General features: G+C 31.2%; 1 protein-coding gene across 6 annotated transcripts in view; it reads left to right on the top strand.

The window, feature by feature from the left end:
* The window catches only part of LOC143195289 (aminopeptidase N), a 111,120-nt gene that overhangs the window by 96,487 nt on the left and 934 nt on the right, over nucleotides 1-13,699 (top strand). For 4 of the 6 annotated variants that reach the window (XM_076402303.1, XM_076402301.1, XM_076402302.1 and 1 more), the window contains 7 exons: nucleotides 1,722-1,881; nucleotides 4,872-4,983; nucleotides 5,038-5,219; nucleotides 6,917-6,946; nucleotides 7,296-7,463; nucleotides 11,731-11,871; nucleotides 13,566-13,647. In XM_076402303.1, coding sequence (XP_076258418.1) covers nucleotides 1,722-1,881; nucleotides 4,872-4,983; nucleotides 5,038-5,219; nucleotides 6,917-6,946; nucleotides 7,296-7,463; nucleotides 11,731-11,871; nucleotides 13,566-13,647 — 875 coding nt within the window. The remainder of the gene's footprint in view (nucleotides 1-1,721; nucleotides 1,882-4,871; nucleotides 4,984-5,037; nucleotides 5,220-6,916; nucleotides 6,947-7,295; nucleotides 7,464-11,730; nucleotides 11,872-13,565; nucleotides 13,648-13,699) is intronic. The other 2 variants (XM_076402305.1, XM_076402304.1) reach the window with 1 other exon arrangement.

Consider the following 13,699-nt stretch of genomic DNA (forward strand, 5'->3'; position numbering starts at 1 on the left):
AAGCCCATTTTATTCTCAGTGGCCACGTCAATAAACAGAACAGTCAGTTTTGGGGAACACAGAATCCTCAATTAATTCATGAAACGTCATTGGTCCCAATATTTTTGAAAATGACCAAGGTCTTACTGCTGAACGGTACATGATTCGAAATTTTCTTATGCCTGAAATGAAAGAGCAAGGACTAGAGGACATGCGGTTTCAGCAAGATGAGGCCACAGCACACACAGCTTGTTCAACAAATCAATTATTGAATGACGTTTTTCTACGAAGACTAATTTCATGAAGAGGCGATTTAGCATGGTCAGTCAGGTCTCCAGATTTAACAGCACCAGACTTTTTTATGGTGTTTTTTAAAATGAAAAGTTTATGTAAATAATCCCCAAACGATTCAACATCTTCGCCACGAAATTGAAGAAATTCAGCGCCAGATGTTGCAGGATGTCATGAAAAATGCCTTAAAACAGCCGAAAATTGCATAGCGAATCGCGATCACCATTTAGCCGATATAATTTTTCAATCATAACGAAAATAAAACGCAAAGACCAAATAAACTTTTTATGAAAACCAAACTTATTTATCTTTTCTTTGAACAAAGTTATAGGCAATCAAAATGGTAGTGGGACTTTTGCCCCACATGTTATATATAAATATGTATTTATATTAGGCATCGCATTTGAAAGGCCTCAAGCTTACAGATGTCAGATTCTAACAAAGTTTCAGAGCCACACAGAAGGATTGGCATGATAAGCCTTCTAAAGAGTCAGATTTTAGTCTTGATTGTAATACTTCCTCTCTATCACACGTACCATTTTAGAGAACCAAAAGCCAAACCGATTCGGCTCGTTAGGTCCGTGCTAGATGCCACTTTCTTCTCCTGCATTATTGCTTTCAAATATTTGAACTCCTGTACTTCTTGTAACTGAACTCCATTGATATTTGCAATAGCGGGCCCTCTTGTCAATACTTTGGTCTTTTCTTCATTAATTCTCAAGCCAAATCATTCTGCGGTGCGAACTGTATCATAAAAAATGCAAGAAGCTCCAAAGTATGTATCACTTCGTAGGGCTGGTATCAGCGAATATCAGATAGGTTAAGGATTTTAGGGAGTTTAACGAGTGTATTCAGTCGAAAGTGGAGCAGAAATCAATAAAAATAACGAAATTGCTCTCTTTTCACATCTAATACGTTCCCCATCAGCTGGCGTATTGCAAAAATCTTATCTACACACGTTTCATTGTGTTTATAGCCGGCTCTTCCGTGTTTGTCCTCTCTCGAGCTCCTTAAAGCGTTTGCTGTCACTTCTTTTTCTAGTATAAGCACAATCATTACCGTGAGCAAAACGTGAAGCCATTAAAACAACATTTTCTCATTAATCATTTATGTCGTAACTTGGTCGACTGCAGATCCTGGTTATAATGGTCGAGTCTTTCCTTTTTCATCATACGAAATATAGTAAAATATTTAGAATCAAAACAGCAAGTTTATTTTATGTTTGGCATAAATGTTCGTTAAGAAATCAACATCAAACTTTTTCATTTGAATATATTTCAATAGCTTCCTATTATTTTAGCAGACTTTGTTTAAAGTATATAGTAAATGTAAAACTGAAGGTAAATATTGTCTTGTGCGATTTCGCATCATTTATTTTAAACAATTTTGTCCTTATATTTAATACTTATTAACCTTTAAACACCAGTTTAAAAATCATCCTACACTTCTAGGTTACTACATAGTAAACTACGATGAGAAGAACTGGAAAAAACTGATTGATAAGATAATGAGCATCCAACCTTTGACCAGAGCTCAGTTAATCAGCGACGCCATGGATTTGGCAAGAGCCAACCAGTTGGATTATAACATACCCCTAAGAATGCTAGCCAGGTACGTTAATAAAATACACACAACAAACCTGTTTCAAACTTAACACAACATTACCTAAGTTTATTCGTTAAATTTATGCTGCCCTTGCTGTTTTACTTTTTATTGAAATTATGCGTTAATTCCAATAACATCATGAATGAACATTATCCTAACATTATTCAAACTGTAGGAATGTGCGTTTGTTGTGCTTGTTGACTTTATTTGTTTGTTAGAACACTCACTACTATTTCGTGAAAGCAATTTGCACGGGAACAGAAAAAACTGAATGATTTAAAACTTGTTTATTTCGATGTTAAAAACCATCTGTGGCCGATGAGAGGATGGACATGATATTAGGTTTATTATGAAATGAATTCAATAGTAAAGAGAAAAGAGAAAAAGACCTCCTCCTGCTCGTCTCCCTAATGACACTAATCCTCTAGCGTTGCCAACCTTAGAATCCATTGTGTAAGAAATACTTTTATTTCTTGGCAAATAAAATACAAATATTCAACGAAACATTATAATGGTCACTATCTTGATAATATACAAGGTCAAGGTAATTACAATGGTGATTACGTCAACAATATCAATCAACAAAACACTCTTTGAGAGACTCTATGAAACTATATTATTTCCAGTCAAGGTGCAGGCCTTTATATCCAAAAGTTTACATGAATTTTCTTACAATCGTGGGTGCAGGTAGCCTAAAGAATTGTAGCACTCGCTACCAAATTATTGCTCATCCTTCTTCACAGAAAAAAAAAGGCAAAACGGAGCCGAATTTGCTGCACACGCATGTTTTCTGTTAATGTGTCGAATGAGCCGAATGCTCAGGTCTATACCCGCTATTAGATAGATTATGAAGGCCTTGTCAAAAAGTGTTCTATTTTTTACGTCTAACCAAACTTTTTTGACGCTGACGTAGCGCATCCACCTGCATATGACACTCAATTCCCTTGTTTTTGAATAATGACGTTTCAAATTCTTCTAGTGTTTGGACGAGAATTCATCTTCAATTTATAAAATCAATTTTTCATATTTTTCTCATTTAATGTTAATCCACACTTGACTAGACAACTGCATGTCGCTTAGATGGTGGAATCCATATCACATCCACTTGACATAACTCTACGCTGACCTAAAAGGCATGAAAATCGCCATCGCAGTGATTTAAGTGTTTACCACTTTACTGACATTAGTCATTCTGTATAAACCGTGGAAAGCCTAACTTGCTATTAGAAACTTTATTAAAGATGCTTAATAAGCGAGATGATTAATAAGCGTTTCAACGTTTTAATGTTTTCAAAAACACTTTACCCACAGTGCATGTCACGATATCTCTTACCGTTTTTTAAATACTTAGTACATTCTTTATCAAAAATATCTATTTGTTATGACAAAAAATTATTCATCATTCATCTATAGCATATTGAAATGGGCCAAAAGAAAATATTTCTGAATTCTTCTATCTAAGTATACATGTACTAATCTTGGTCTAAATAAATAGTTTTATGCTGTTTATCAAAATTCTCTTACCAAGACATTGCTCAACTTGTCCAAAATATTTAATCTTAAAACGTTTCCCTAGTTCATATTTTAAAATATTTGTCGTTTATTGATACATTAACATGCAAGTTACAAATATTAATAAACATATATATGGCGTATTTGAAATAACAGTGACCTTACGTCATCAAGATGTTTAATGAAAGATGCAAAATGAGATGCAATGCTATCTGATACGTTCGAACATGTAACCGAATAAACCTACAAAGGTCGTCAGGTTTTCAAATGTCTGCAATATTCTTCAAAATATTAGTGATAATAATTACAGGTCATAAAATGGAAAACGTTGTTTCAAAATTTCAGATTGCTGCTTATTATTACTCCGATTGAAGATGCCGAAGCCATTAGATAGTCAGTAACAGATTACGCCCCTAATCACTTACTTCGAATAACATTATTTTTGTTTTATTATTTCATTTAGATTACGATTTTGTTGTGTGTCAAAGCCAAAATTAACTAAAACTCAAAGTTAATTCGGCAACATTGTAACGTTTTAACGTCATAAATTAGCAACGGGAGTTCACTGTTTTATTGAATGGGCTATAGGACTTGTTTCTCAAATAAGTGCAGTTCTTTTTTCATATCATTCCTCCATTTATCACGATCAGGTTTTTTGCGAGGAATCCTGGGTAATTTTTGAATACTTGTCTATATTTTAACTTCACAGACACATATAAATACATAAAACCTCTTTGGGTTTGGTTCCCTTTCCAATATTTTCAATTCTGACACGCTTTCATCACCTAAAACATCCTCATTAATTTCACATATGCTGTCTGAAGATGTATCTTCTTCATCTCTATCATTTACAGTTGGGACTTCTAGAGCAACTTCCCAACATACTTGTCACCTTCTTCTTCGCGTTCCTTCGACAATCCCAGCCTTCATCCTGTTTAAGTAAGCATTGTTAAGATGTTCAAAACACCGATGCCGAACATTCTCTGTATTAACTGCTGGTGCTGACGATAAACACTTTCCAACATTCAATGTGTTGAGCTTACAGACCCCTTTTTTCAAATCTGCTGTCCCGACAAACATGTTTTGCTTATTGAATATCTCACACAACCATTACTCACAGTTATATCATACTTGTCTTGAACAGATCACAAGAACATTTATTTTGCGGAGCATCATTATTTGTTTCAAATTTATCAAACGTCTTTCAACCTCTTCAACTCTTTATTCGCAGTTAAATGTACACATACTGATAAAGAAACGTATTAAAGTATCATATTTTAGAGATTAGTATGGGTTTACTAACGGTCTGAGAACATAACATAAAACACATTTATCGAAATTCCCGTACATACTAACTTTATTTACACTAGATACAAAAATCGAAAAAACTGATGTAGCACAAATGCAGACATTTCTTGAATATTTATATTACTAACCTATGTTACAAATATAATTTTTGTTATAGTAAACTTACTTATTTACAGAATGGCCGTCCAAGATGTCGACATAATGTTCATACCGACTATCGTGGCTTTCAACAAACTGAAATATCTCAGTGACATTTTGTACGATACACCAGCATTTGGCCTGTTCGAGGTGGACTTGATAATCATAATCTGACGCTTTTATATTCTGACGCCATTATTTCAGGAATACCACAAATCGATATTTAAAGCTACCTATCAGATAGTAGACTTCAACGATAACCTAGATGACTACATCACAAGAAGAATCCGACAGACGGTCCTGGAATGGTCCTGCAGAAGCTCCGAATCTAAATGTGTACACGAGAGTAGAGCAAGATTTCGACAGTGGATGATTAACGATAAATCGTAAGTCACCAATTATTGTGTCATTGTTCAATATAAACTAACAATAATATAACAAACTATACTCACATAACATACTATAGCCCGACCAATAAAATAGCCGATACACGTCATAGATGACATCGAATGTATTATCAATTGCAGTTTGTAAAAATGCAAAAATCGTTTTAAACTAGGAGCAGATTTTTAACAGATAGAATGCTATTACGAATGACATTAAAAAATATTATTTGGATTGGTGCTGATGAGTCGTGTTGCCAAATATTGTGCAAATTCCATAATGAGAGGTTATAAACCACCAAACGTAAATCAAAAGCAGAAAGAAATGTGATGCGACAACATTGCGACGTGATGGTATGACATAAATAATTGATGACGTGTTCAGCTGTTTGATTGGACGGTCTATGGGTACACTTTAGACAACTTACTTACGTACAAAATTTAGACGAACGGTCTATGAAACAAAGATATGTTATTAGTGATGTCAGTTTCTAGATAATCTTAGTTTGTCGTATATATATATATATATATATATATATATATATATATATATAAACCGTTTTTATGTAACTATTTTCTACGACAAGAGAAAAATTATTTCAAAATAACTAGTGTCTTCAAAATTTAAAAGTATACATCATTCTTTATTGACTTAATATTTTTAATTCTAATCAAAATCGTGAAAAGATACATACATAAAAAAATATCGTTAATTTATTATTTTATTTGTTTAAGCTGCAAATTTATTTTTGAAGCTAATTAACCTCAGTGTTTTCACATAATAAACATTGGATAAATATAATAAAATTAATGAAAATATACCGATTGTGAATTAGTTTTGAGTGATTCATTCTATATTATGAAGAATTATGTATCATATATTATTTTTAAAAGTGTCCTACATTGCCTGACTCGAATGAGAAAAAGAATAACTCTCTAAAAAGTTGCGGTAAATCAAATAATGTGGTATAGATTAGAACAAAGAAAAGGTGAATACGTGAATAAGAGAAAATCAATTTCCTTTAGCCATGTAAATGTTTGGAAATAGTTGAACCATTAACTGCTAAGATATATGAAAGCTCCTGAAGAGTTTCATTTAGGCTTTTATCCTATAAGTGTTCATTCGTCATGGATATAAAAATCAACACTTTTAAATCCTTGAAACTAAAACCGAAAATTGATTCTATTATTAGCCCGTATATACACTGAATAATTCAATAGTTTTAAAGAATCAACTATTATTTTATGTAGAGAAATGACAAAACCGTCATATTTAACATTTGTTTACATTAATAGTTCGCATTTATACCAATATATATCGCTAATCAAAACACCTACGAGCAGTTATTCATTCTCTTCATTCATTTAAAATAATCTCAATGTATATACAATGTATTCATATATGAAATAAGTAAATTTCATAGGCATCTTTGATCTTAGATCGTGTCTAAATATATATATATATATATATATATATATATATATATATACTTATATATATTATTATATTACTAATATACTGTAAATATATTAATATTTACACTGATATCAATCAGTGTCATAAATGTGTGTGTGCAACAAGCACATGGCACTTAAAACGCTTCAACCAACTCAAACCAAAAAAAAAAAACAGAAACTCACCACACAGCCAAATCTTCTTAGAAAAACACTTCTAATAAACTTAATATATTCCACTTTAGGTCTAGAAACAGAAACGGAACGATGTCTATGTAAGTGACGATTTTTGCAATCCTCTAGGTTTTGTTTTGGTATGCTTTCATTTCATTTCTTATTGAGAGTGTTTCTCGCTTTGCGTATCAATTTATATTACTGTGTCTTGGTGTTTGTAGTAGCTTTCTGGTATTTAGATAATTTCTTTGAAGAAACTAACCTAAAGGTTTCGTAAAACACAAATTGTTAATAGTGTAATAAGAAAGTGAGGTTATGTCTTAGAACATTTATAAATAAACGAGACTTTTGGATTAGTTTAAGCTTGTATGTTTGTTAGTTTTATAGGGAGATACTTTTGTTAATGTAACATAATTGAATAACAAAGTTGCTCATTACAATATGTTTTAGGATTGCTCCAAATCTACGATCGATTATTTATTGCACAGCAATCAGGGAAGGCACTGATATCGAGTGGAACTTTGCATATGAGAGATACACAGAAACATCATCGCCATCCGAAAAGAATATTCTTCTAGATGCGTTGGGTTGCACGAAACTCAAATGGCTTCTCTCCAGGTAAAATTATACTAACGACGCATAACACATAATTGAGTAGGTATACTAACATTACAACATTCTAGTCTGTAAATCCAGTAGAACTCGTGATACTTTTCTTCTATTGTTTGTCAGATTGATATTTAAGTCTTGCATGCAAATTACCATTTTCATTTTTTTATCACTCTAATTCACGTTACCATCTTCACCCAACAGATGGCACTGAAAGTATCTGACATTAAGTTGTTAAAATAACTAGTAATATATTATACCCTAATATGTTTAATTAATTTATTTGATAATTAACATAATAATATGACGAATATTATAACTCAGAGTAAAAACTTTTATAGAAAGGACGAAAATTATTTTGCCTCATTACTTTACACGCCACTCTGCCGTAATTTTATATAGGACGACTTGGAACAATGTATTAACATCACGTGATTTATTTTCAACCTATTATTGCTTAATTATATTGAATTCAAAATAATATCGAGATAAATGGATTTATTTGGATTGGAGTTATTTATTTGCTTAAATCGACAAGTTCAATTCAATCAAAATATTAATTTTGTAATTTTAGCAATTGGTATCCATCGTCAAATTATTGACTGAGTTTTCATTGGGACTATAATGTAACGTTATACTGAGAATAACACACAATAATAAACTAAATTATATAAATATAATAGTTTTATATCTAATATAAACAAGTTATATCAGTGATATTAGACATAATCTCTATCTCTATAAATCTCTTGATCGCCTATAGTTTGTAGCGTTTTCTTTATTAAGCGGAAAAAATTTATTTGTAATAAAACATCAGATCTGATTGTTATAACTAATTTAAATAAATTAACGACTAGCGCACGACAACAATTGTTCAATGTAATCTATAAAAGTGACTACTCTAGTTATTTCTCTATTACAATGCATTATCTAACAACATGTAGCAAAACGTATGTGTCAGTGTCAATACCAATTTAATCTATTAGTCTATCCAAAGTTGGTGTGAACATACGTCATCTCAATTTATGACGTTAAAACGGTGCAATGTTGCCGCACCAACTCTGAGTTTTAGTTTATTTTGTCTTATCATGTCTGTATGTATGTCTTAAACAAAAATCTTATCAGATATAATTTTTTACATTTAACATTATAGTACATCTAAAAACTATAGTTAATTATACAGCCACAATAGTTTATAGGTTAGAGTTATAACCTCTTATTACTACTGTTTTCATTAATTTTACATACGTTTGACAACCGGACTTTGACAGGCTGATTCGGTTACATGTTCGAACTTTTCAGTGAGCATTGTGTCTCTTTTTAACTAGAATAAAATGAGAGTGGAAATATTGTCTGATTCTAAAACGAATCTACAAATTGCGGCAGGCAATACGTTTAACATTTTGATGGCGCATATTCACAGCAACTTTAGATAGACTATATAATCATTCTTGTCTATTATCATAGAGTAATAGAAGAGAGATAACTCAATAGGGGTCTCGCCGAACAGTTTCGCAGCGTCCAGTAACTAGAGGGTACTATGATTATCCCTCGAGGAATTTGATTGATTAATTTAAATTTCCATTATAAACGCCTGTAACAATAATATTATGTTGTCAATTGGTTTTGTTTTGAAATTTTGCTTGTAATTGGTTTTTAAGCAGACACCGTGGCAACACGTAACTAACCTCTGATTATTGTAAACAAGAAAAAAACTAATACAAGAAAAACAACTTTACTGCATTTTTATATTTTTGTAGTGTCATTAATTTAAAAGATCTAAATTTATTTTCTTATAATTAATCATTCTTCATATCTCATAGAAGAAACTTCTCGTGTACTTATATATTACGTATTATTTATTTATTTTATTATTGCAATGAAAATGTTTATAATTCACATTTTGTAAATAGATATATAAAAAGATATTTAGTGAAAATCACTGTTGTGTTATTGTCATAGCAGAGCCTAGCATTGTAATTAATTAATAATTGGTTAAGTAGCCTTAAGCCAATATATTGGCTACTTAGCCAAAATAGATTTCTTTAAATAAATTAACCTCTTGAAAACATGATTATTTAATTTATACAATTTTAGTAAGCAGCTTTTTAAAAGGCAATACAATTTGGCAATATTAAAATGTTAATTGTCTTGCGCTAAAAATATTCTTATACTGTAGTCACATTTACTTTCATATTATTGACATTGTTCTATTTAAATGTATTTGAGCTTTATAATCTTGGGCAAAATTTTCATCAACAACACGATTCACCACAACAACAGTACTGACCCAGGGATTTTTTATGATCTACCCATTTCTTAAATAGAGCCGGATACTTTGTGAAAGGAAAATAATGCCACATTTCGGTACAATCGTATAAAGTTTTTTTTTATTATTTAATTATTACAGTTAATGTCAGTTTTAATAACTTGGTTAGCTCTTTCGGCGTGACTAATTCAATCATCGAATTTTAAGCTTCTATGTACGGTAAATTATATTCAACATTAGTTTCGTTTGGTTTGAAAGTTCTTTCTAGATATTTAGCAAATGCTTCTGCTTTTTGGTGATTATCACGTGCCCATTTCCCACATAGGTCTCTTATAGGTGGACTATGTAGACATGAGCGCTTTAGTTATTTTGTGGCTTTCCAGAGTGAATAATTAGTTTCTTTATCATCTGTTAAATTTCTCAGATAGTTTCTCTTTCTCTATTTCTTTTTTCAATCTTTGAGTTATATTGTTTAAACAATTTTTATTTTCAGGTGTTCTGTTTGCTACCATTTCCTTCACTTCTTTTGGATAATTAGTTCCTTTATTTGTGCTCTTAATTTCTGAAGTATTATTCCAAGCAACTTGTTGAATATCTACTACAAATTTTTCTGCTTCAAAATTTAATTGTTCAGTTGTCTTGAGGGGTACATTTAGTTGAATTCGTTTGTTCAATTCTTCAGCAAATCCTTCCCACTCTGTTCTCTTATTTGTTAACGTTGGATTTCTTTCTTTTATTTTTTCGCGCAACATCAGAATCACTGGCGTATGAGCTGAACTTAGCTCAAAACTTTCTTCAACTTTTATATAGTTAGATGTTAGGTTTCTTACTATGAAGAAATCTAACAGGTCTGGGGTTTTCTCTTGATCTGTTGGCCAATAAGTTGGTTTTTAAGTTGACATGTAACTACATCTTAGTTCAGCAGCTGCTTTATGCAGTTCATTGCCTTTAGTTGTTATCATTCTGGATCCCCATCTTGTATTTTTTGCATTGAAGTCACCTCCAATTATAAATTTTTTTCCCAGGTTGCTTAGGACATTCAAATAATTTTCCTTTTTTTGATTGTATCTTGGAGGGCAAAAATTGCGGTTATTGTAACCCTGTATCTGCTTGATTTCACACTTACTGTTGTTACCTGATTTTCTGCTGTACCAAGCCCGGGTTCTTCATAGTAGGAAATGTTCTTTTTTATTATTATTGCACTTCCTCCTCTTGCGGTGTTAGCTGGATTTATCGTATGATAAAATGTATATCCTCTAAATTTTATAAATGGTTCTTTTGCCAGATGAGTTTCTGATATTAAGCAAATGTCTGTTTTTTTTTTCATATCCAAGAATAGTTGTAGGATAACGAGATGTTGCTGGACTCCATTAGTATTCCAAATTGCTATTCGAATATCTTTATTTACCATTCGTTGGTGGTTGCTTCATCTTCCTTTGTGTCCCTTTTGTTATTTTGACTGATACTTTGGCCATAAGTAATTTCACCATTAACTTTGTAATATTTTTTCGGTTGTTTTGTTTCAACCATTGTTTCTTGAATCGTATAAATAACACTTCTTAGATCGAAGATGCATTATAACTAACTAATATTGAATATAAATTAGTTAAAAAGTAGAAAACGCCTTAAAAATTAAATAAACCAATCCAATGCCTTCGCGGGTCTTAGCATAGTGATTCAAATGAACTAGTAAAATAGCCCAAAAAAATTATTTCAATCTGGATAATGGACCTCGCGAAACAATTCTCCAAAGCTACCTATGAAGTTAAAGTTCTATTTACTTACACTAGTTGTTGCATAATAAAAACTCGTAGATATCTCCGTAGTGATTGCTTTTTATGTAACTATTTCCAATTTTACAGGTTATTATTTTAACATCGTATGTAAGTGCCATACCTAACCTTATTATTTTGTTCGATTCACAGCATCATTTACATCACAGATCCTTAAAGTTAGAGCTTACTAATACCCTTAGTGCTTAGCCTGTAACGTTGGAATTGTTTCCAGATATTTGGATAAACTAATTGATGGTTATAGCATCAGGATCCAAGATGCGGATAGGGTGTTTGAGTCGGTGGCCAAAAATAAAGAGGGCACTCTAATCGCATTCGATTTTATCAGAAAGAACTGGAACGAACTACTTAACCAGTAAGTATTTAATCGTATATTCGTAGTATGGTGTTGCTATAATGGGAAGTGTCACAAAAATGTACGTTTAGAATAACTTGTTTTTAATTTAAGAAGGTTAATATTAAATCCACATTTTACTGCTAGGATGGTTTTTAATTGATTTGTTAAGTGTAAAATGTATCCAGAATTTTAATAATTTAAAAAATATTCCTAGAGCATATTACCCGATGATTTCCTGTATAACTGGCGACATTGTATTGAGTGACCACGCGACATTTAAAAACAATATGTCACCCAGTTTGTTAAACGCTTAATGATTTTTAGATTATTTCAATGTTAGAATAGATAGAATAGATCTCAAATAGATAGAATTGATCTATTGCAAATAAAAAGAGAGAAACGTGTTCTTGTCTTTAGTACTTGACACTAGACTTACTACTTCAATCGTTAACAAAAATAACTTCTAATTCTTCTTCTTATTCTTATTCTTCCTATTTTAAGGCTCGTGACGTTTGATATGTGTACTTTTGGCGTATTTTTGGTTTTATCATATTTCTTTGATTGTAAAAATAAGAAATATCACATCTGATTTTTTTGTTAATGAGACTTTTGAATTCAACTTTTACAGACCCTACAAAAATTAGATCTAAATTGATTATGCGAATTGATATATTGATGTGCATTTCGTTAAAATTTATTTGAAATTGACATTTCGAGTCAACTGTCACCTGATTCGAACACAGTCACGTGATATTTTTATAAACATAATGTTATCAATGAGTTTTTTCATTTAATAAATTTGGGAAATGCATACTGATGTATTAATCCCGTACTCGCTTTGCTTGTATATCAATGCAAGTACAACAGAACAGTAGAAATACATTACTTTGTAAATTCAGATTGTACTAAGCATATCTAATGTAAGATGTAATTAATTTTAAAAAAATAACATATATATAATTCTCAAAATTGTATATTTTATAGTTTTTCATTGTAAATTTTATAGTCAAAAAATACGTTCATTATCTTTAGAATGTATGAAGCTTCAAAAATAATAGAAAAATATCTTAGAAGTATCTCTTTTAATAAAATCACATGAAAACCACAACAATGATAATATTTTTAAATTGTTATACTGTCAATGCAATTTCTCTATTTGCAAATAACCAAACAGATATAAATATTAATACTACTTTACTTTGCTTAGCGTAATAGCCATTGCATGTCATCAAAATGTATGACATCAATACGTTGCAGTGTTGCCGCATTATATAATTGTATATACCAGCCGAACAATAAGATTTTTTTACCACTTCTATGAAGTTGTTAGTGCCTCTTCTCCTTTGATACATTCTTATGACTACCTGATTACATTCAACAGCTGTGATTTTGATGAGTTATGCTCACAAAAAGGACATCGAGACATATTTCTTGTCAGTGCCCGAGTCAAACCGAAAATCTAAAATGGGCGCTATAGTCATAGAAAAAAATGGCTGTAGTTCATAGGATTCTATCTCTTGATTGCTTGTAAAGGGCAACATCGTAAAGTCAGGCGAAAACTACAGAAGTTTACCGAAATCCGGTAATAATTAATAATTGAGTCAATCAAACGTTTTGCTGTCGGTCTTTTTACAATTCTGGATACTTTTTACAAAAAAATGACAAGCTTTATATTTTTTTATTTAATTTAATTTAATTGAAATATTTTTCAGTTATGGTGGAGGATTCAACATACTAGGAAATATGATCCAATCATTATCCAAACATATGACAAATGAATTTCAGTTGGAGGAAGTAAGTTTAGATTCACATTATTCCACTAATAATATCATTATATAATTTTTTA

This window comes from Rhynchophorus ferrugineus, unplaced genomic scaffold (assembly GCF_030347505.1).
Source record: "Rhynchophorus ferrugineus isolate W39M unplaced genomic scaffold, kcgeb_rfMv2 rfM4, whole genome shotgun sequence".
Classification (NCBI taxonomy): Eukaryota; Metazoa; Arthropoda; class Insecta; order Coleoptera; family Curculionidae; genus Rhynchophorus; species Rhynchophorus ferrugineus.